Genomic DNA, 22505 nt, shown 5'->3' with positions numbered 1-22505 from the left:
GATTTATCTATGAAACGTGCTAACACACGATTAAATTTTAGCCTGGTTCCCTGATATCAAATCTCGTTATGCAAAGTCCATTAATAAGAAAACATTGTCTTTCCATTTAAGAAAAATGTAACTAAAAATTGTTTTGCAACAAAGCAAGAAAACTTAAATTGGTCCTGAAGTGTAAAGCTGATGAATGTGAATATTTTAAATACTTCTGTTTTTATTGTCGACTCGCATAGTTAATCGTGTCATTCTGCAGTAAATCAAGCGTCTCATTCAAAGTTTTAAAAGGCTCGGATGTTTGCAGCCGAATTACTCAGAAAAACAAATTTTAAAGCAGTGCACTTGCATATTGTAAAATACACGAATGGTGGGGTTCTTATGATAACTTGTCATGAGTTCCTGGAAAACGTCACGGATTTCCCGGAAAAGAGTACCAAATGTACCAAAGAAACACTCGTGAAAAATTTAGATTTTCATCTTTAAAAAGGGAGTTTGTAATGCTTAATTAAACTTTGATGATTAAGCTTGCCCTATATATTATTGTATCATGTGTCAGAAAGTTTTTTTTAGTCAATTTTTCATCACCTTTTGCTTAAAATCGGGTAGTTTTGATAACATTTCCAAATTATTTGCTCATTCGTACACATTGACCTGTCCATTTGTGATTTTCTTCGTTGTCATACTTAATTACCTCAATATAATGGACAGTTGAATAAGCCCCTACAAGCAAATTTATGTCTTATTTTTCAAATGCCACAGGGTTCTTTGATAACTAAAAAGATGTCATACAATTCTTATGGTAACTTTTGTTAACTGCAAATGTGATTCTTGTGCTAAGTTACGGCACATTTTGGCGAATTTATAATCAATAAGTGCATAAATCATTATGATACGTAATACGATCATTTATAGCACAAAACTCGGTCATAATAAGTTGGTTTTGAGCGTATTTTAGTTCAAAAGATATTTTTTTAATTAAACTTATGCGTATTCATATTGACACTATAAAACAAACGAATGCACTTAAATGTCGTTTCTGTGTACAAGTAAACTTTTAGTAAACTAAAGTGTTATGTTTTAAGTTTCTTTTGAAATGTAAACGCTGAATTTACATTAACTACATTGTTCTTGTGAAGATAGGAATATATAATGCATTATTTCATGCATATCTATATTATGATGACAACGTTAAGTTAGTATGTGGTAGGATGGTGTGAAAATTAAAATGCAAAAATGTTTAAAAGCTTACACTTTTTCTCAGTTACACATGTTTTAAGCAACCTACTTTCTTATACGGAACGCCTGGACTGTCTTATGTTAAGAATGAATCATATACCTGGTTAAATGTCTTTCTATTGAGTCCGAGATACAAAATGCTGGGTGGAAATCCTTATGTGCTCAGTTATTGAAGTGCTATGTTGTGTGCTGACTGTATTTTATTCAGTCAAGTCAATGTATTATCGGGTGCAAAACTTCAGTTCTTAAAACAAACAGGCATGTGTTAACACAATTATGTTGAGTTAAAAAGATATGTTGTAGGCTGTTACAGTTATTATGTTCGGTTATAATAATATGCTGTTTGGTGCTCTTCTCATCATGTTCAACCATGAAAAAAAACAGTTGAGTGGTACTATCATTTTGTTTGGTTGAGGCAGTGTGTAATTAGGTGATACTTTTATTATTTTCAGTCGCAATGACATTCTGTTGGGTGCTTAATTCTTTCTGTTCAGTCGTGAAATAGAACTGTTAAAGGGTACAATCATTATTTTAAATGGTACTATCATTATCTTGTGTGCTGATTATATCTTCTTCAGTCAAGTCAATGTGTTGTCCGGTGCAAAGGTCGTTATGTTCAGTGTTATTTTGGTACTATCATTATGTTCAGTTCAGATGATATACTGTTCGATGCTGAGGTCATTATGTTTAATAGTGAACACAAACTGTTGTGTGATACCACAATTATGTTGGGTTCATTCGGATATTTTCGGACAACAAGACTGGACATAATAACTTCTGCACCGAACAGTATATCATCTGAACTGAACATAATGACCTCTGCACCGAAAAGTACATCATCTGAACTGAACATAATGACCTCTGCACCGAACAGTATATCATCTGAACTGAACACAATGACGGTATCACACAACAGTTTGTGTTTACTACTGAATATAATGAACTCTGCACCGAACAGTTTATCATCTGAACTGAACATAATAACGGTATCACACAACATTTTGTGTTCACTACTGAACATAATGACCTCTGCACCGAACAGTATATCATCTGAACTGAACATAATGACGGTATCACACAATAGTTTGTGTTCACTACTAACATAATGACCTCTGCACTGAACAGTATATCATCTGAACTGAACATAATGAAAGTACTATTCAACAGTTCTATTTCACGACTGAACAGTCTAAATAAAGCTGCCAACAGCATGTCATTGCAACTGAAAATAATAAAAGTATCACCCAATAATATACTGCCTCAGCCAAACGAAATGATAGTACCACTCAACTGTTGATTTTCGTGGTTGAACATGATGAGAACAGCTATTTTAACCGAACATAACAACTGTCACACCCTACAACATTTCTTTTTAACTCAACATAATTGTGTTACCACATGCCTGTTTGTTTTAAGAACTGAACAGAACGACTAATGCATCCGAAAATACATTGACTTGACCAAATAAAATGTAATCAGCACACAACATTACACTTCAATAACTGAGCGCATTTGGATTTTCACCCAGTATATTGGGATTTTGACCCAGCATATTGTATCTCGGACTCAACAGAATGACATTTAACCATGTATATCAGTCATTCTTTACATAAGACAGTCCAGGCGTATATAACCAGGATAACCTTCACTTATATGCACCCGAAAATGTAAACATTAAAATTTTCAACCGCGGGTGGCTCTAACTACCGATCTCTTCAACAAATTTGCACGTGCTCTGCGGGTTCAAGCGAAAAAAGTTCGACTATATTTTTTGTTATCAATTACAGCAAAAGCAACAGAGTTTCCACACCTATGAATGTCCATCAATCATCCATTGACAGAAGAATTTAGTTTTTACTGTAAAAAAATCAACATTCATGCTCTTACTTTTGTACGTCCGCATGAAGAAAAATGTATGCAATAATCTTCCGCAATATGGAGATTTCTGTACGTCACGTGATGCTAAAGTGAATTCAATAAGGTAAGGAACAGGGTCGATCAACGACATGAACTTTGTGGTTAAAGACTTAAAAATCATTCAGCACAACATTACTGTTTATAACCTCTGACCGCCTTTCAGAATTTCATTTTGTTTAATTTCGCCCATGTTATCTCGTTTTGTGCACATGCTTTCTATTACTTGAGGACCTTACGCCGCTTTTTATGGAATGTCACATTGAACGTTCAATGATAATCGCCGTATGAACACATCTGCGGATGTTTCTAAATTCAAATTTTACCATTTCATGTTTAAATGTTGAATTCTGGTTCGTTATAGAATTTTCTACGTCTTTATTGCAAAATTTGATACCTTTTAGAAAACAAACTATTCATTACAAAACCTCAATATGACCCCAAACTTATCAAATTTAGACAAAGGTAGTGCATACTTCTTCATATTTTGCTGCAAAAGATTTTAATTTACATATAATTTGTTTCGGCAGACCGATAGCATAGTTACTTAATGCTCTCTAAAACTGCCAGGAATAATGTATACATGAAGACATCATGCTTGAGTTTTAAATTCAAAATGTATTTTCATCCTGTAACTCAATGCTCTGCATCAAGCCTTTTTCAGTCTACAAAATCTGCGAAAGCAAAAAATCTTATAAATTCTTATCAAATGAAAAAAGCTTTATAATGATTTAGACACTTATTGACAAATAAGATAACTTAAAACAAGAAACGCACTGGCAGTTACACAAATAATCATAAGAACTCTAGGACATATTCAGAGTTATCACACGAACTCCGTTACATTTAAAAAGTCGAGCATAAATTTATAAGCCTGGGCTTTACAGTTGCAACTTTCCATTAAAATTAGGTCTTACCTTACAACAACAAAGAAGATCACAAATGAAAAGGTCAATATGTACGAATGAGTAAGTTATTTGGAAATGTTATTCAAAACTATTAGATTTTAAACAAGAGGCGATGACGAATGGACTATAAAGTTTTTTTCTGACACATAATACAACGTGTAAGGCAAGCTTAGTATTCAAAGTTTAATTAAGCACCTCAATCTTCTCGTTTAAAGTTTAAATATACCATTTTTACGTGTGTTTCTCCATTACACAAATAATTTTTCCGGCGAAATCCGTTTTTCAGGAACTCTCTGACAGTTATCATAAGAACTCCTGACAAATTATCCTAACTTTAGTAGAGGCCGACTTTGCAATGCTGCATATATTTACACTACGTCTGGGTAGTTGTTTTAATGTAATGTTGCGTTTAAAGTCACTAAGGGGCATGATTATCATACTAGCAAAGACATCTTTTAGACAATGCTTCATTTTCTAAGGCTCTTTTCTAGCTGTTCGTCCTTAGGATTAAAAAAGAGACTGAAAATGATTATATACTACTATATTTTGCTTTAAGAATATTTTATCTAATCATTTAAGTTTTGTACGAGTATAAGTATGAATTTGTTTTAGTTAATGTGACTTGCTAAAGTATAACGGCAAGCTTAGCATCATTTCTGTGAACAAGTCAACATATAACAAGTGGTAATGGAGATTACTATAGTATATTGTCTACAAAATACTATATAGATAGTGTTAACGTTAGACTTAGAGTAAAGGACAATGCGTTAATTACATCGAGTGCAAAACAATAGACGATGTAAGAACTCACCAGTCTGAACAAAATTATAAAGAATAAAGACATACGTATCATGTTACAAACAAACAAAGCAAAAGTGATAAGGCTAGTCTATTGATTTGGAATATTCGATCATGCATACAAAGATCATGCATAGAAATACCGCACATAACAACCATGGCATATAGATATACATACACGCAGCTGTATACAGATATATACCTTTGTGTCTTACAGCAGGTGCTGGCCTGCAATTATTTCTGGATAATATAAAGAAAGTTTAAAACATTATCAGCGTTTTCAGGCGATAATTATGATAGTAAAATTTTAATCCAATACATAAACAAGAGCTCCGCATGTCGGATCATTATGATTATGCCAGTAGTATTAGATGTTGTAAGGACGCAATGGAAAAAGAAAAAAAACTTAAACAGACTATTAATCAAACATGGAGTTTACTTTAATTGTAACTGTGACCTTAACCTTTGATCTCAATATTGCCTCATTCCTTCTAATGTTATTGTTACATGAAATTTACATTAAATGTCACTGTGACATTAATCTTTGACCAAATGGCTTCAAAATAATAAGAGCCATTTATTAGCATGTTTAATGACCCTACCAAGTTTCACTTATATATGCCTATTCCTTCTTAGGTTACTAAACAGACAAGAAATTTAAATTAAGGTCACTGTGACCTTGATCTTTGACCTAAAAGCCTTCAACTCTATAGGGATAGTCTACATGGACATTGACAATGTCATACCTACTTTTATAAATCTAGATTCTTTTTTTCTCAAGTTACTGAGCAGACAAGGTTTTAACACTTACTGCACTTTTTTCGAAAAGAAGAGCTAAATATTCAGACAACGCTTAATTATGATCCGATCAAGACACTGATCTATAGAATGTTAACAGAATTTGTCTTTAATTTGAAAAGATGACCTAAATTTGTAGTATTTGACATATGTGACCAACGTGCAAACTTTCATAAGATTGTGTTAAAAAAGATTTTAACAAGGTATGCCGAAGATCCAATTATAAATATGATATCAATATTGTAAACAAGGCTTTCCTTTCTTTTATCTACACTGATATCCAAGATGACCTATACATGTGTATTCAAACTTTTTAAAGATATTATTTTGAGAATCATTCTGACAAAGTTTGAAAATCATCCAGTCAAAACCATAAATCTAGATTGTTCCTTTTCCCCAAGATGACCAATATTCAAATGTGTACAATATATCATTTGGAAAAGCATTTTGACAAAGTTTTATAAAGATCCAAGTAAAGAGATTATCTCTAAAGTGTGTTAATTAGGCTTTGCTTTGACTTGTTCTTTTGAGTTGACTCATGTTTGAACTCAAAGAAAAGTTTTAAAGGTCCTTTCTGGGCCACTTACTTCCATAAAGTTCATTTGTGTTGTTAATTAAGCGAATTGAAAAACTGAAATACCGGTATACAGAAAAACATCTGCGACTTGATGATAATCTATTTCCTTGCAGTCACTATGTATGTTTCTCTATACTATGTACACTTCACATATTAGCGCGACTTTTGTGTGCAAGTTTGTATCTAAAATATTATACTGAAGTAAATGTTTTAAATTTCACATACTTATTTGAGACTAGATTAGGTCACTGTCTAAAGTCTATTACTCAAACAGGAATTTTGACAAAATTTTGTGATTTTTTTAACTTAAAAAATTCTCAAACATTTTTGAGCAACATCAATCTTCAAAATTACAGAAGGTATTCACTTGATCGTTAGTGTAATAATTGAAGGTCACTTTCCAAGACAAATTATTTTGAATTATCAAGTCTAAGATCTATGTTTTCAATTTGGTCCCTAATACAAGGAACAAGTGTTTATTGATTTACCTCTTTACCTCAGTATCAAATCCAAAACTCATAACTACGTTATGCTTGTTTACTGAAATCATATTCTTTGCTAATGCCTACATTACCCAGACTCTTCTTCAACTATCAAGCCTGCTGCCTTACTGACAGCTCTGCTTTAATAATGACTTGTAACACAACATGTGCTACTAGTATTCTCAATTCTTGACAGTAAAAGAAGGGACATAACTTTGTAATTAATAGTAATGGGATCTGCGCCTATCATGTAATATAATTACAGAGTGTATGAAGGTTCAGCAATTTCCCTAGATTAGTTTTGGAGATAAAGACTTGCGTACAAATACTTAAAGTTAAGAATGATGGCGTCGCACATACCGACGCCACGTGAGTACAATCCCTGTTCTTTGTATAGTCAAGCTAAAAATGAAAATAAAGTTACAAATTAATCGTAGAAATTAATAAAGTGTCTTACCTCTATTGCAAAAGATTGGCTCAGCACAACCTTCAATGTACTCATGAGTTTCATTGTCATATACACAGTGATAAGTTTTAGGATGTAAACATTCCTTAAATTCTTTATTCTTGGTCCAGGCTAATGAGTCTACTGTAGGACATGCCCCATGACACTTGATATCATACGTCGGAATTGTTGAACATGCTGTTAAATAATAGAATCCATTAGTTGTGTTTCTCTTGAACTTGTTCTAATCATATTACATTACGTCTACTCGAGTATTTGGAGCACTTATTATCAATCGGTTATAGGATTGCTCATCATAATTATAGATGAGTTTGTGGTTTGTCTATATCCTTTTAATGATACAAACAATATCAAAAACCCATTCACAATACTGCCAAAACTGCCCTATTCGTTTTTTGTACTCTAATTGGTTTTTGTTATAACCAACTGTAATCAGTTTCAAGCAATACTTTTCATGTCAGTTAACTTCACTAAACAAGAAGTTATATGTGTTTTACAGCCATTTATTTGTATATCTGTAGTGTATGTGTTTAAAGCCTTCCTGTCAATAAAAAAGAAGAAAGATCTCAGTAGAAGAAGGTTTCAGTAATTACAAACAAGAGCCGGTTGAACGGGGTGATGCTCCCCGAATAGGTTTTGAACACAGGAAGGTATACCTCTTGTAGTGTCAGAGTTATGTCACAGAAAAAGTTCAGATAGCGACCCAAACGTTGCGCGCGACACGTCGTCTCAATATGGTGATCATTTCTGTGAAATAGATGTTAAATCCGACTTCAAATAACGAAGTTATGGGCCGGACAAGAAAGAAGGTCACCTCTTCAAATTATCTAGGTCATCTGATGTCAAAATTCACTTTACATCTAAAACAGTGCACATTATCCAAATTTCATAGCTGTACATCAACGGACAAGAAAGTATGTCATTTCTTAAAATTATCTAGGTCAGCTGATATTACAGTTCCATTTAACATCTTAATAAGTGCACATGGTCCAAATTTCATAGCGGTACATCAAAGAACAAGAAAGTAGGTCACTGTCATATTATCTAGGTCAGCTGATATCAATGTACAACTTTTCATCTAAAACTATGCAAATGTTTAAAATTTCATAGCTGTACATCAAAAGACAATAAAGATGATCACTTCTTCAGATGATCAACGTCAGCTTATATCAAAGTTCAAAAGAAGGTCACTTCGTCAAAATCTAGGCCAGCTGATATCAAAGTTCAATCTAACATCTTAAAATATGCACATGCTCCAAATGTCATAGCCAGTTACAGAAAAAACACTCTAGAGTTTCATTCATTTGACCTTCATGGTCAAGGTCAATTAAGGTCAATGTCACATCTAAATTGATAACCAAGTTACATTCAAATATAGCAGACATCCGTGAAAAATTTAGTAACCTAACTTCCATTGTCAATGTCAGTAGGTCTTATCCTAAAGAATGTTGTATCTTAAAATGAAGTCAATCCACTCATTAATAACAAATTTATAGCCAGTTACAAATTTGAAAATTTCACCTTCAATGTCAAGGTCATTTATTTATGAAGGTCAAGGTCTGTATAGTAATCTGTAACGTCTTTTCTTAACGATTTTTGTGTTAAAGTTTGAAGACGACAATCCATTTCAAATTAACAAAGTTATAGCCATTAATAGCAAAAAAACCCAGCAAAAATCAAGCACAATTTAGATATTTTACCTTGAAGTTAAAGGTCAATGTCATTTATGAATTAAGGTCACGTTTAGTCTGGTCTACTTGAAGATATTGTCTATTGTGTATTTAGACAATTCACTAAGAATTTTTAAAAGTTTTGGTCAAGGTTAAAGTTGGCGGACGGCAACTGCAACGATAGATAACGTCACCATGACTGTAACAATACCTCTATTTGTTTTCTTCTAAAAAGTTGAGCTAAAAATTGACATCATATTATTTTCAGCCAAAATCAATGCTAGAGTTACAGTCCTTAGAAAATGGTGAGTAGGATAGCCCCGCTATTCTTCAAATAGACAAGCTTTAAATTCATAGAAAGACATAATCTAAATTCACGGTGGCCTATCCCGAGGTTAGTAACGCCATGTGTTTGTTATCGCGGCTCACCTCAGATATTATTCCTAATACCCTCGGACATAAAGCCACTCGCCTCCAGAGGATAAAATGAAAAGTAAATGAAATAACATTTCAAGTAAAAGGTAAATACTAGCCAAGTTAGGTTTAATGTGTAAATCAATTATTACTGACTTCTTAATTCAAGAAAAAATGTTGACAACTTATTCTTATTTCAGCTGTGAATAAAGTCATTTACTAAAATACAATAATTTACCTCGGCGTTTTTCAATATCCCCTTCTCTTGTTATGTGTCTACCCCTGTTAAAGAAACAAAACATCAAGTTAAGCTCATTAATTTGAATTCAAGTTCTTTTTTTAAATTAATGTTAAGCATTTGTTTTACTACTTTTTTCTGTCTTCCTGTCCCCCAATTTATCCTAATATGAAATGCTAAATCAGAAAATGACACTTTTTTACTTTTCTGATAGTATTAAATTCAAGGAAAAAATATTTTGTTATACTTACTCAATAAAGAGCTGGAACATCAGCAGGATTGTCAGTAAAACTGGCATTTTTCTCTAAGTAAAAGAGATAGAAAGTTTTAATTAAGTGAAAGATTTCTTATACAAATTCAAACTAAACCTGTGCCAATCGTCTGCTTTAGGTAATTACAAATGTATATTAATTTTATGTATCAAAAGTATATTATATTCACAGTATGTCCTTTAAGGTGACATCAGCTTTATTAGTACGTTGATTTTTGACATAAAAAAGTAAGTGTAAAATATGGCTAGGAACACTTCACAAAATATTACTGTCCCAGTCCTTTTACAAGTCGAACGTTTCAGACACATTCTTAAGGGTATTTTTAGAATCCTACATGAGTCACGTGGGTTATTAATTATTCTTGCGAAGTAAAATACAAAATTAAAACAATCATAACAAAATGTATTTTTCACTTTAGCCTGTACACTTACCATTTATACTTAGATGAGCATAATGCCATTTAAATGCAATATCCCCTAATTAATATCCCCTACTAGGAAACCAATAAGTTGAGAAGTGAAAGTCCTTTCAAATATATCTTTTTTAAGGTATAGTTGTTAAATCTTTAAAAAAAGATTTATTTGAAAGGACTTCACTTCTCAGCTAATTAGGTTCCTAGTAAGGGATCTCAAACTATAACATTGAAGTGACATTATGTCCATCTATACATGTACTCGAATATGTTATGCTGTAGCACATCTTTTATTGTACTTTTTTATTCACTACGGTTTTTTACGAATTGCTTCTACTAAGAAAACACACCAAGAAATATAATGAAATAAGTAAAGCGGTGAGACAAAGTCCAAAAGTGATGAGACAATATCACGATGAACAATACGCCAAAGTGATGGGATATCAAAGTGACAAGATGATGCGTCATTGAAGCAATAACTGCATAATCCAAATGACATGATTAAGCACTATAAGCCGAAAAAAACGGAATAGGCCGAAGCAACAACACATCAAGGCGATGTCACCATTTAACAATCAAGGTGATGTCACCATTTAACAATGCACCAAATACAAAGCACGGAAGCTGAAAGACAATAAAGCAACGAAACGGTGCGCAAAAGTGGAAAAACAATACGCCAAAATGGCAACACATTTTGCCAAACAGAATACATGATTGTGCATAAATACAATAAAACAAAAAGTGTGAGATGAAATTTCAAAGTAACGAAACGAATCACAATTGCCTTGGTGTTGTTTAAGGTTTCTGATGCAAATTACCTGGCGGTGTGAAGTTGGCGGCCTAGCGGCCTGGCGGTGTGAAGTTGGCGGCCTTACGGCCTGGCGGCGTGAAGGAAGTTGGCGGCCTAGCGGCCAGGCGGCCTGAACTTTAAAAATAATACAAGTTTGGCAAACAAATTAAAACGACTATAAATTAATTTTTAAAGACATATCTTACCACTTAAAAGTAACATAAAAGAAAAAAAGACATTTACACAGATTTTTTGCGATCTGGCAGAAATTTTAATGTTGTAAAAATGTTTTAAATATGATAAAAACGGGACTTAATGAAGTTCTTAAGACTATTCTTGATATTTAAAAGGTATATAAAAGAGAAAAATCACTTTCAAAGATATTTTTATTTTATCATTTTGTGAAGTTGGCGGCCTGGTGGCCCAGCGGCGTTGCGACCAAAAATTTTTAGTGTAGAAATGTTATTCAAACAAAAACGGCATTTAATGAAGTTCTAAAGACAATTCTTGTTATTTTAAGGATATATAAAAAGAAAAAATCACTTTGAGAACACTTTTTTATTTTATCATTTTTGTGAAGTTGGCGGCCTGATGGGCTAGTGGCCTAAAATTTTAATGTTGTAAAAACGACTCTTAATTAACTTTAAAAGTCATATCTTATCATTTAACAGTTATAAAAAAGTAAAAAATCACACTTAAACAGTTATTTTTCTCATGTAACCTGGCTGCCTTTATGACTTTATGAAATACGGTAGCACAAAGGTGACATGTGTGTGTTTTTATTCATCTCGTGGCCACGAGATACTATGTCGTGGCCACGAGTTACTAAGTCGTTGCCATGAGATAGCTAAGTCTCGGCCACGAGATACTATGTCGTGGCCACGAGTTACTATGTCTTGGCCACGACTTACTAAGTTGTGGCCACGAGTTACTCAGTCATGGCCACGAGATAGCTAAGTCGTGGCCACGAGTTATTATGTCGTGGCCACGAGATAGCTAAGTCGTGGCCACGATATAGCAAAGACGTGGCCACGAGATACTATGTCGTGGCCACGAGTTACTATGTCGTGGCCACGAGATAGCTAAGTCTTGGCCACGAGATACTATGTCGTGGCCACGAGTTACTATATCGTGGCCACGAGATAGCTAAGTCGTGGCCACGAGTTACTATGTCGTGGCCATGAGATAGCTATGTTGTAGCCACGAGTTACTATGTCGTGGCCACGAGATACTATGTCGTGGCCACGAGATAGCTAGGTCGTGGCCACGAGATACTATGTCGTGGCCACGAGTTACTAAGTCATGGCCACGAGATAGCTAAGTCGTGGCCACGTGATACTATGTCGTGGCCACGAGATAGCTAAATCATGGCCACGAGATAAATAACCAATCAGATTACACCATTTATATGAATTTCCTAATTAACTAGACATGTGTTATAGTACAAGGATGTCCCTACTTTACCAGCCTGTAAAAGTGCCTTTTATACACGAGTTACTAAGTCGTGGCCACGAGATAGCTAAGTTGTGGCCACGAGTTACTATGTCGTGGTAACGAGATAGCTAAGTCGTGGCCACGAGATAGCAAAGTCGTGACCACGAGATACTATGTCGTGGCCACGAGTTACTAAGTCGTGGCCACGAGATAGCTAAATCTTGGCCACGAGATACTATGTCGTGGCCACGAGTTACTATATCGTGGCCACGAGTTACTAAGTCGTGGCCACGAGATAGCTAAGTCGTGGCCACGAGTTACTATGTCGTGGCCACGAGTTACTATGTCGTGGCCACGAGTTACTAAGTCGTGGCCATGAGATAGCTATGTCGTGGCCACGAGTTACTATGCCGTGGCCACGAGATACTATGTCGTGGCCACGAGATAGCTAAGTCGTGGCCACGAGATACTATGTCGTGGCCACTAGTTACTAAGTCATGGCCACGAGATAGCTAAGTCGTGGCCACGAGATACTATGTCGTGGCCACGAGTTACTAAGTCGTGGCCACGAGATAGCTAAGTCGTCGCCACGAGATAAATAACCAATCAGATTACACCATTTATATGAATTTCCCTAATTTACTAGACATGTGCTATAGTACAAGGATGTACCTACTACACCAGCCTGTAAAAGTGCCTTTTATACAACTTATTGACTGGTCAATACTTTTACATTTAGCGTCACTATGACCAAATGACCTCAAAATTACTAGATGTCATCTACTGATCATGTGCAATGATCTTCCTGGGTTATATAAACCATGGATTATCCCTTCTAAATTATTCATCAGACAAGGATTTACCTTATAGGCTATCTAATGTCCATGATCAATGTCCCTTCCAAATAAAATAAACCAGGACTTATTTCTACTCATGTTTTCGTATAAACAAGGTTAACAGGCCGTAGTATGTACAAACTGGCCAATTCGATCAAAAATTTCCCAACAAAGAGCTTTAGTCAAAATTAATGTATGATGGGCCTTGGAAGGTGACTTTCTAATATGATCCTAAAGACCAGTTCAAAGTGAATATCTTCAGTGTTTTCAAAGATTAATGTTGCATGTAAAAGTAAGTTATAAAGTTTATAAAAAAACATAATATATATATACAATGTATTCTGATTGGTTAATTATCTCGTGGCCACGACTTAGCTATCTCGTGGCCACGACTTAGTAACTCGTGGCCACGACATAGTAACTCGTGGCCACGACATAGTAACTCGTGGCCACGACATAGTATCTCGTGGCCACGACTTAGTAACTCGTTGCCACGACTTAGTATCTCGTGGCCACGACTGAGCTATCTCGTGGCCACGACTTAGTATCTCGTGGCCACGAGATAAATAAAAACACAGACATGTCACATTTGTGCCACCGTAAAAAAATCACTTTCAGAGAACTTTTTTATTTTCTCATTTTTGTGAAGAAATGTTATTTAAACAATAAAACGTCATTTTATGAAATTGTTAAGACGATTCTTGTTTCTTAAAAGATATATAAAAAGAAAATATCATTTTAGTTAAGTTGGCGGCCAAGCGGCCTGGTGGCCAAAAATTTTAATGTTGTAGAAGTGTTATTTTAACAATAAAACGGTATTTAATGAAGTTCTAAAGAAAATTCTTGTTATTTAAAGGATATATAAAAAGGAAAAATTCACTTTGAGAACACTTTTTTATTTTATCATTTTTGTGAAGTTGGCGGCCTGGTGGCTTAAAATTTTAATGATGTAAAAGTTTGGACAAGAATGAAAAACGACTCTTTCAGTTCAAGTTTGGTATTTTTCGCCATTCCAGTCTTAAAATATTCTACCGATGCCATTTGCCAGCGACGAGCACGCTTCGGGGGGAAGTGAGAAGCTGTTTAGTTTAGCCAATGTAGTTGTAGTTACATGTATATGAGCATCAAATCAAATCGAATCAAATTTATTTATATATAAACATATCACAAAAACATAACCTATGTATAGATTTGACCGACATACATTTCACAATATATTTAAGCACCCTACCGACGCCTGGTAACCGATTATTAGTTTTATATCATTTATTTGAACATAGTTACGGCAATTAATATGAAAGTACATTAAGTAACAAATGTTTATCCCTTTTGCATTATTTTCATTTGCCCGCATGTCTGTCAGATACTAAGCTTTTAACAACATATACAACACTTTCAAAGTGCATAAAAAAACTGGTAAAAGTACATATGCCATTTTATACAGAATTATATGAGAGGTGTAAGCAAAACTTACGTACGTAAATATTATAAAAATCATATTTACATATATAATTATATAAAATACACATATTACTTTATATGTATTGCGAATACCTTCTTTTTTTATCATTCATATTTCTACTAATATGTCTAAAAGTCTACTAATATGTCTAAAAGTCTATGTATAAAGCAAATTAATGGTTGGTTTGAGATAAGGTTTGGTGTGAAATTAGATAATTAAATACGTGTGTGGACTTTAATCAAATAAAATTACACATATCATGACGAAAGACAGGAACGTCTTCATGGCAAAGTTGGTAAAGTCGTTGGTATGCGTCTTAAAATTTCATCACGAGTTCGAGCCTCAGAAGTTGTCTCACATTTTTCTTTTTTCTTTCCCTATTTTTTTAATGTTATGATAGATGCAAATGAATTGGAATATCAATGTAGTTTTGTTATAATATCTAATAATTTTGATATACCGGGAAAAATACTTTTATCCTGTGTTTTGTGTTGTATGTAGTAGTCATAGTACTTGTGTAGTGCACGAGTATTTCGTGCCAACTGAACTATAGTTGAAACAATTTGTGTACTTGTATGCAGTATAAGATTTCACCAACTTGCTAGATATGCCTACATTGAAAACAAAAGATAAAATTGAAATGAAAGTAAATAAAAAATAACACAACACAGTAAAAAACATATTCTTTATACAGAAATTTTTTTGCGAATTGAACCTGCCTTGTATTGATATTCAACTAGAAATTTAACTAAAAGTCTTACCTACTGCTTTACATTGACAGTTGATAATTTTTTATATCATAAAAAGATGTTAAATACAATAGGATAACTGTTTTACCCCGATATAGTGGATTTGACCGCCGCGTAACTAAATAATTATCTTAAACGTACTCAACACTTTCACCTATTTCTCTGATAAAAATAATAAACACACAAAAAACTATTGTTTGAAACTTTTCGTAATATTTGCGGGAAATCACTGACCCGCGCATTGCGTAGCTTATCTACACAAACGCTATCACTAATCTATTTGACTTTAATCTTTAAGCTTCAAACCTGTTTTAAACAACATTAGAACAGAAAAGGCCCTATATCGGAAATGACGAAGGGGGTTTATAATTTATTATCTCTCATGAATAGACTCCAAAGAAAATAGACTGCAAGAGTCAACTATATAATTATGTATTTGCTTTGGAATATTGCTCTTCATGGATCTCCACTTTTCCAGAATACAACAAACATCCAAACATTAAAGAATTTGTACAAGGAGGAAAAGAATATATATAGAAGTCAACACAAAAATTAAACTTATTACAAGCTCGAAGAGCATATACAAATGGCCTGCTAAAAATTGGGTATTACTGTTACGCAAGTGAAAATATAGATGGAAATGAAAATTTTGTACGGAACTTGTTCTAACTGTGGAGGGTAGTGATGTAAATTTCCTGGGGATAATGCTGTTTCTTCAATTTCGAGATCAAAATAATATTTATTTATTATATATTTATATTTATAAGAAAGTTCATGAATGTAGGAGCACATTGAGCACATTTGGCACGAATCTCTATGTGTCCATCTAATGCGTGTTTTGTGCATGTTGAATTTTTCAAGTGTTGTATATCTTACATTTATCGCATATATCTTTTCCATCTATAAGTATGATCCACATTTATATTTAAGCTGAAGCAAGAGTTTAATCAGCCGATACTTTAGTAACATAAAGCTTATGGTGTCAGTGGTCAATGGATACAGCATTGGACTCCTAACCATTATGTCACATATTCTAATTATGGAAAAGTAATTGGGTCACGACACCCATTTCCCGTTCCAGAGATACTGTACATTTATTCTGAGATGTCTATACAACACTATAGGAAATAAGTGTTTAAAAACATCAATAGCAAGAACGATTAATTGACAAACATGTGTTTCATGATAATAAATTAGATAACTTTATACATTTACTTGCATAATACAACATATACAAATGTTAGTACAAATCAATGTTTAAAAATTTCAAGATCATCTATTGAACTTTAACAAATTACAGCGTTCAAATGACAACATGGAAACATTCAATACCACCTAGCAACGATTTTTCACCCGAATAATACGGTGGCACAAAGGGAACATGTGTGTGTTTTACTTATCTCGTGGCCACGAGATACTATGTCGTGGCCATGGGTTACTAAGTCGTGGCCACGAGATAGCTAACTCGTGGCCACGAGATACTATGTCGTGGCCACGAGATAGCTAAGTCGTGGCCACGAGATAGCTAAGTCTTGGACACGAGATACTATGTGTCGTGGCCACGAGTTACTAAGCCGTGGCCACGAGATAGCTAAGTCGTGGCCACGAGTTTATTTAATTTGGAAGGGACATTGCCCGTGGAAAGCCTATAAGTTAAATCTTTGTCTGATGAATAATCAAGTAGGGATAAGCCATGGTTTATATAACCCAGGATGATCATTGCACCTGATCAGAAGATGACATCTAATAATTTCGAGGTCATTGGGTAAAAAATCAGGATCATAGTGACGCTAAATGTAAAATTATTGACCAGTCAATAAGTTGTATAAATGGAACTTTTACAGGCTAGTGAAGTAGGGACATCCTTGTACTATAGCACATGTCTAGTTAATTAGGGAAATTCATACAAATGGTGTAATCTGATTGGTTATTTATCACGTGGCGACGACTTAGCTATCTCGTGGCCACGACTTAGTAACTCGTGGCCACGACATAGTATCTCGTGGCCACGACTTAGCTATGTCGTGGCCACGACTTAGTAACTCGTGGCCACGACATAGTATCTCATGGCCACGACAAAGTATCTGGTGACCACGACTTAGCTATGTCGTGGCCACGACTTAGCAACTCGCGGCCACGACATAGTAACTTGTGGCCACGACTTAGTATCTCGTGGCCACGACTTAGCCATCTCGTGGCCACGACATAGTAACTCGTGGCCACGACATAGTGACTCGTGGCCACGACTTAGTATCTCGCGGCCACGACTTAACTATCTCGTGGCCACGACATAGTTACTCGTGGCCACGACATAGTATCTCGTGGCCACGACTTAACTATCTCGTGGTCACGACTTAGTAACTCATGGCCACGACATAGTATCTCGTGGCCACGAGATAAATAAAACACACACATGTCACCTTTGTGCCACCGTATTTGTGCCACCGTAGAATAACGACTAATTTACACTTGTGCTAGAATCAGAATCCCAACCATTTATCCATTTTTCAACCTTCAGTTTCATCCAATAGCAGGTATGGTCATGATGCTACAATCATGAGTTATTGTTAATAAATGTGTTAGCAAAAGTTATTTGTAAAGTAAGTAAAGGATGATTACCTGACCTATACTCATCATTTGACGGGGAGAATAAATTTGATGGGACCCGAAAAATATTGTTTAGAAACTCCATTAAGGACCATTCATAGTTGTTACAGAAATTGTACACCATATATTAGCCTAGGTTCCAGTCTGTCAATTTTTATGTGCTTCTGTTTGGCAAATTGATATTATCAAAAACACAAATACGTATGAAATAACGGGCATGTTATGAATGCAAAAAATATCAACGCCTGAATCCCAGGCAAACCATATATATGCTACATCCACAAAAATGATATAAGATATCTCAAAGTAATCCTTTGTTTATATATATTTTAAATAACAAGAACTTCATTAAATACCATTTCTTTTTATAACATTTCTATAACCGTAAACTTTTACGCCGCTGTGCGGCAAGGCCACCAACTTCACAAAAAAAATAATAAAATTTTCTCAAAGTGATATTTTCTTTTTATATATCTTTTAAGAAACAAGAATTGTCTTAACAACTTCATTAAATACCGTTGTATTGTTTAAATAACATTTCTACAACATTAAAATTTTTGGCCGCCAGGCCGCCAACTTCACAAAAATGATAAGATAAAAAAGTGTTCTCAAAGTTAACTTTTCCTTTTTATATATACTTTAAATAACAAGAATTGTCTTTCGGACTTCATTAAATGCCGTTTTATTGTTTAAATAACATTTATACAACATTAAAATGTTTTCTCGCCCGGCTGCTGGGCCGCCAGGCCGCCAACTTCACAAAAATGATAAGATAAAAAAGTGTTCTCAAAGTGATTTGTTTCTTTTTATATATCCTTTAAATAACAAGAATTGTCTTTAGAACCTAATTAAATGCCGTTTTATTGTTTAAATAACATTTCTACAACATTGAAATTTTTGACCGCCAGGCCGCCAACTTCACAAAAATGAGGAAATAAAAAAGTTCTCTGAAAGTGATTTTTTTTCTTTTTATATACCGTTCAAATATCAAGAATAGTCTTAATAACTTCATAAAGTCGCGTTTTTATCATATCTATAACATTTCTACAACTGTAAAATTTCCGGCAGCCAGGTTGCTTGTGAAAAAAACTTTCTAAATGTGTTTTTTTTTACTTATATTTATCTTTAAAATGATAAGATATGACTTTTAAAGTTACTTAAGAGCCGTTTTTAAGTGTTTTACAACATTAAAATTTAAGGGCGCTAGGCCGCCAGGCCGTCAACTTCACAAAAATGATAAAATAAGAAAGTGTTCTCAAAGTGTTTTTTTTTCTTTTTTATATCCTTTAAATTAGAACTTCAATAAATGCCGTTTTTATTTGAATAACATTTATACAACATTAAATTTTTGGCGGCCGCCAACTTCACAAATTGATAAAATAAAAAGTTTTTTGAAAGTGATTTTTTTCTTTTTATATACCTTTTAAATATCAAGAATAGTCTTCAGAACTTCATTAAGTCTCTATTTATCATATTTATAACAGTTTTACAACATTAAAATTTCTGCCAGATCGCAAAGAAACTGTCAAAATGTTTTTTTTTTCTTTATGTAACTTTTAAATGGTAAGATATGTCTTTGAAAATTAATATTAAGAGTCGTTTTTTTCTTTGACAAACTTGTATTATTTTTAAAGTTCAAGCCAGGCCGCTGAGCCACTAGGCTGCCAACTTCACGCCGCCATGCCGAAGTCCGCTGAACCGCCAACTTCACGCCGCTGCAAGGTGTAAAGACTTTTTAGTATCACAAGCTCTTTCACATTTTTTCTGATCTAACCAAAGCTGAAAAGGGTTTCTAAAAATATTCATTTTCAAACAATATTCATTTACGTGAACACATATCTTTAATGATTTCATTCCGAGGTGATATTTGGTTAAAGTTCTAGCAACAACATTTTGGGATATTTCGTATCGAATCTGCATCCAAAATGATGAGAAAAATGTTTTACGTGGCATAGCATTCTTTTAACAGAAAATGATGAAAATACTTTGAATTACCCAAAATCGCTTTTTCCATGTTTAAACATGGCCTGTCATATAAATTTGAAGAAAATTGTTGTTTTGTAGATTTTTTTATTATTTTCATCAACCCATTACTTCATGAGCATTTTGTGAAAAATGGCTGTTTTCATTGAAAAGTCTCCCGTTACAAGTTCAAATTGCTATAATACTATAAAAACTGCTTCAACACTAATCAAACTTGGCACAAATGTTGACTGGACCATTTCCCTTGCAACAACATGCTCAGGCTTAAAGCTTCTGTTACCATGGCAACGAGGGGACATCTCAAAATTGCCAAAAATCACTATTTTGCGTTGATTTTTTCCATCAAAATTGATTTCAAAGTATTGCAACTTCTCAATGGATTGAGATAGAGTGAAATGCTTTTCAGTGTTGGTTACACGTTACCTTATGATCAATCTGGGGTCATTTATAGCCTCTCACAAGTCCAAAATTTTCTTGGCGATGAGGGGGACTCCGCCCCCCTTCAAACCCCCCAAACAGAATAACAAAATTTCTCAAACAGGCGTGTATATCGCGTAATGGGTTTATTTAAAATAAACAAAAAACACGCAACTCCTTTAAAAACAAATATTTTTAGAAAGTGTGTTAACCTTTTTTAGCTTTGTTTTTGGTCGAGGACCTTACAACGGGAGTGTCAAGAACCCACATATAAAAAGATCACTAAAGAGCCATTGGTTAAGTAGGGGTCAAGTAGGATAGTGTTTGTGAAATCAACATTTATGTTACAAAATCTGTCACTCTTGATATATCTAATTTCATTAATGATGACAGCAAACACTAACCTATACATAATGGAAGGAATATTGACTGAACAACAGTAATCTTTCCTACAGTAGGAGTTATCATTCTTTGTTCATCAGTAACCCAGTTGAGACCAAATAACTTTGTTTTTGTCAAAATTAACTTTTAAATCCTAAAATGTCTATTAATTTAATAACCAGTAAATTATTTAATGATTCTTTCTACACTTTTTTACAGAAGACCATACCTAAATTACTAGTAACATTGCTCCGCCGTTTTTACTGCTAATATATCCTATATCTGCAAGCCAAGTTTACCATCTTGTCTAACTCAAATAATATTGATAGTGTCCATCACAAATGTTTACAATAGATATGCAGCCAATACAAACTGTTTTAGATTACTGGAATTCATGTATGCAGATTTCTGAATGATTTATTCGCCCCCCCCCCCCCCCCCCCCCCCCAAAAAAAATGTTTCTGTTTTCCCATATGATATATTAGGTTATTACAGAAGGGGTAATCTTGATCTGAAATTTGTATTCAATATCAAGAGGCACGAAAGTCTGAGTATGATATATTAAAATCAACACATGAGCATAATACAAGAATAAACCTTTTATTATTTGCCTTGTTTATAAATCTCCTCAAATTGCATGATCAACTATTAACCTAATAAGTATACATAGCAGACCACACTCATTTGAGTTTATGTTATACAGAGGTTTTTTCAGGTCATTTTTGTGCATGATTAAAATGTTTCAAATATAGAAAAATAGATAAATATATAGGTAAAAATCAACCTTTGTCTCAATCAACCTTGACATACATGTATAATAACTATAAATGTCACAAAATCAAAAAAAAGAATCATTCTCAAAATTGCCTCAGACAAATCAGAAAACTACTGAGAGTTTACCGACAACATAATTCTATAAAGTTCTATAAAGTAGATTTTTAAATACCTTGATGAGAATGTTAGAGATCACTTTTAGTACCTTTAGCATGCCTTGGACTGGCAGTCGGATTATTCTTTTTTTTTTACTAGTTCCTTCCCTGGCGCTTCCTCCCTTGCCCTAACCAGTTCAGTACAAAGTTGGTGTCTTATGATAACCACTTTCACTAAATCAGGGTTGAATTTATAGTTCAAATTAATTTAAATGTAAACTTTAAACATAAAAATATAATCCACACAATATTTTGTTATACAAATCTGAATCGAAAGCGAAAGTAGGGCTTCCCCTCAGGTTAAAATAATTCGTTTTACATTTTGATTGCATTATCAGTTATATTAAGTATACAAGTTTAACAAAATCTACATTTAGTGAGCTTTTAAAAAATGCTTATGTTGAAAGTAACAGGTTGTACAATTTAAAAAAAAAACAGTTATCCATTGTTTTCTATATACTATTTAGGCAATAGATATCAATTCTGAGTGCATTGTTGTAGAACAATGCACTACAACAATGCACGGTTTGAGTTCAAATGCGTAGTAATATAATCACGAAGGCCGATAGGCCTGAGTGAATAATTACAAAGCATTTGAACGAAAAACGTGCATTATTGAAGAATTAATATCTATTGCCATTCTAACACGTCAAGAAAAAAAAGTATAATTATTATTATAAAGTTGGACTTTATGTTTGGTGGTTAAATTTGTTTCCGCCTAAGAGTTTCCAATAGAAA

At 33.9% G+C, this 22505-nt stretch overlaps 1 protein-coding gene across 1 annotated transcript in view; it reads right to left on the bottom strand.

Moving 5' to 3' along the window:
• The window catches only part of LOC132732544 (uncharacterized), a 58204-nt gene extending 35974 nt beyond the window's left edge, over positions 1-22230 (bottom strand). Inside the window, exons 1-4 of the mRNA XM_060719022.1 lie at positions 21785-22230; positions 9747-9799; positions 9496-9539; positions 7165-7350 (exon numbers count right to left, since the gene is read on the bottom strand). Coding sequence (XP_060575005.1) covers positions 7165-7350; positions 9496-9539; positions 9747-9799; positions 21785-21826 — 325 coding nt within the window. The 5' untranslated portion in view covers positions 21827-22230. The remainder of the gene's footprint in view (positions 1-7164; positions 7351-9495; positions 9540-9746; positions 9800-21784) is intronic.
• Positions 22231-22505: the final 275 nt, after the last annotated feature.

Source organism: Ruditapes philippinarum, unplaced genomic scaffold (genome assembly GCF_026571515.1).
Source record: "Ruditapes philippinarum isolate M1 unplaced genomic scaffold, ASM2657151v2 ctg424_1_1_1_1, whole genome shotgun sequence".
Lineage (NCBI taxonomy): Eukaryota > Metazoa > Mollusca > Bivalvia > Venerida > Veneridae > Ruditapes > Ruditapes philippinarum.
Note: the sequence above shows the minus strand (reverse complement) of the source record. Positions and strands in the feature narration are given on the sequence as shown.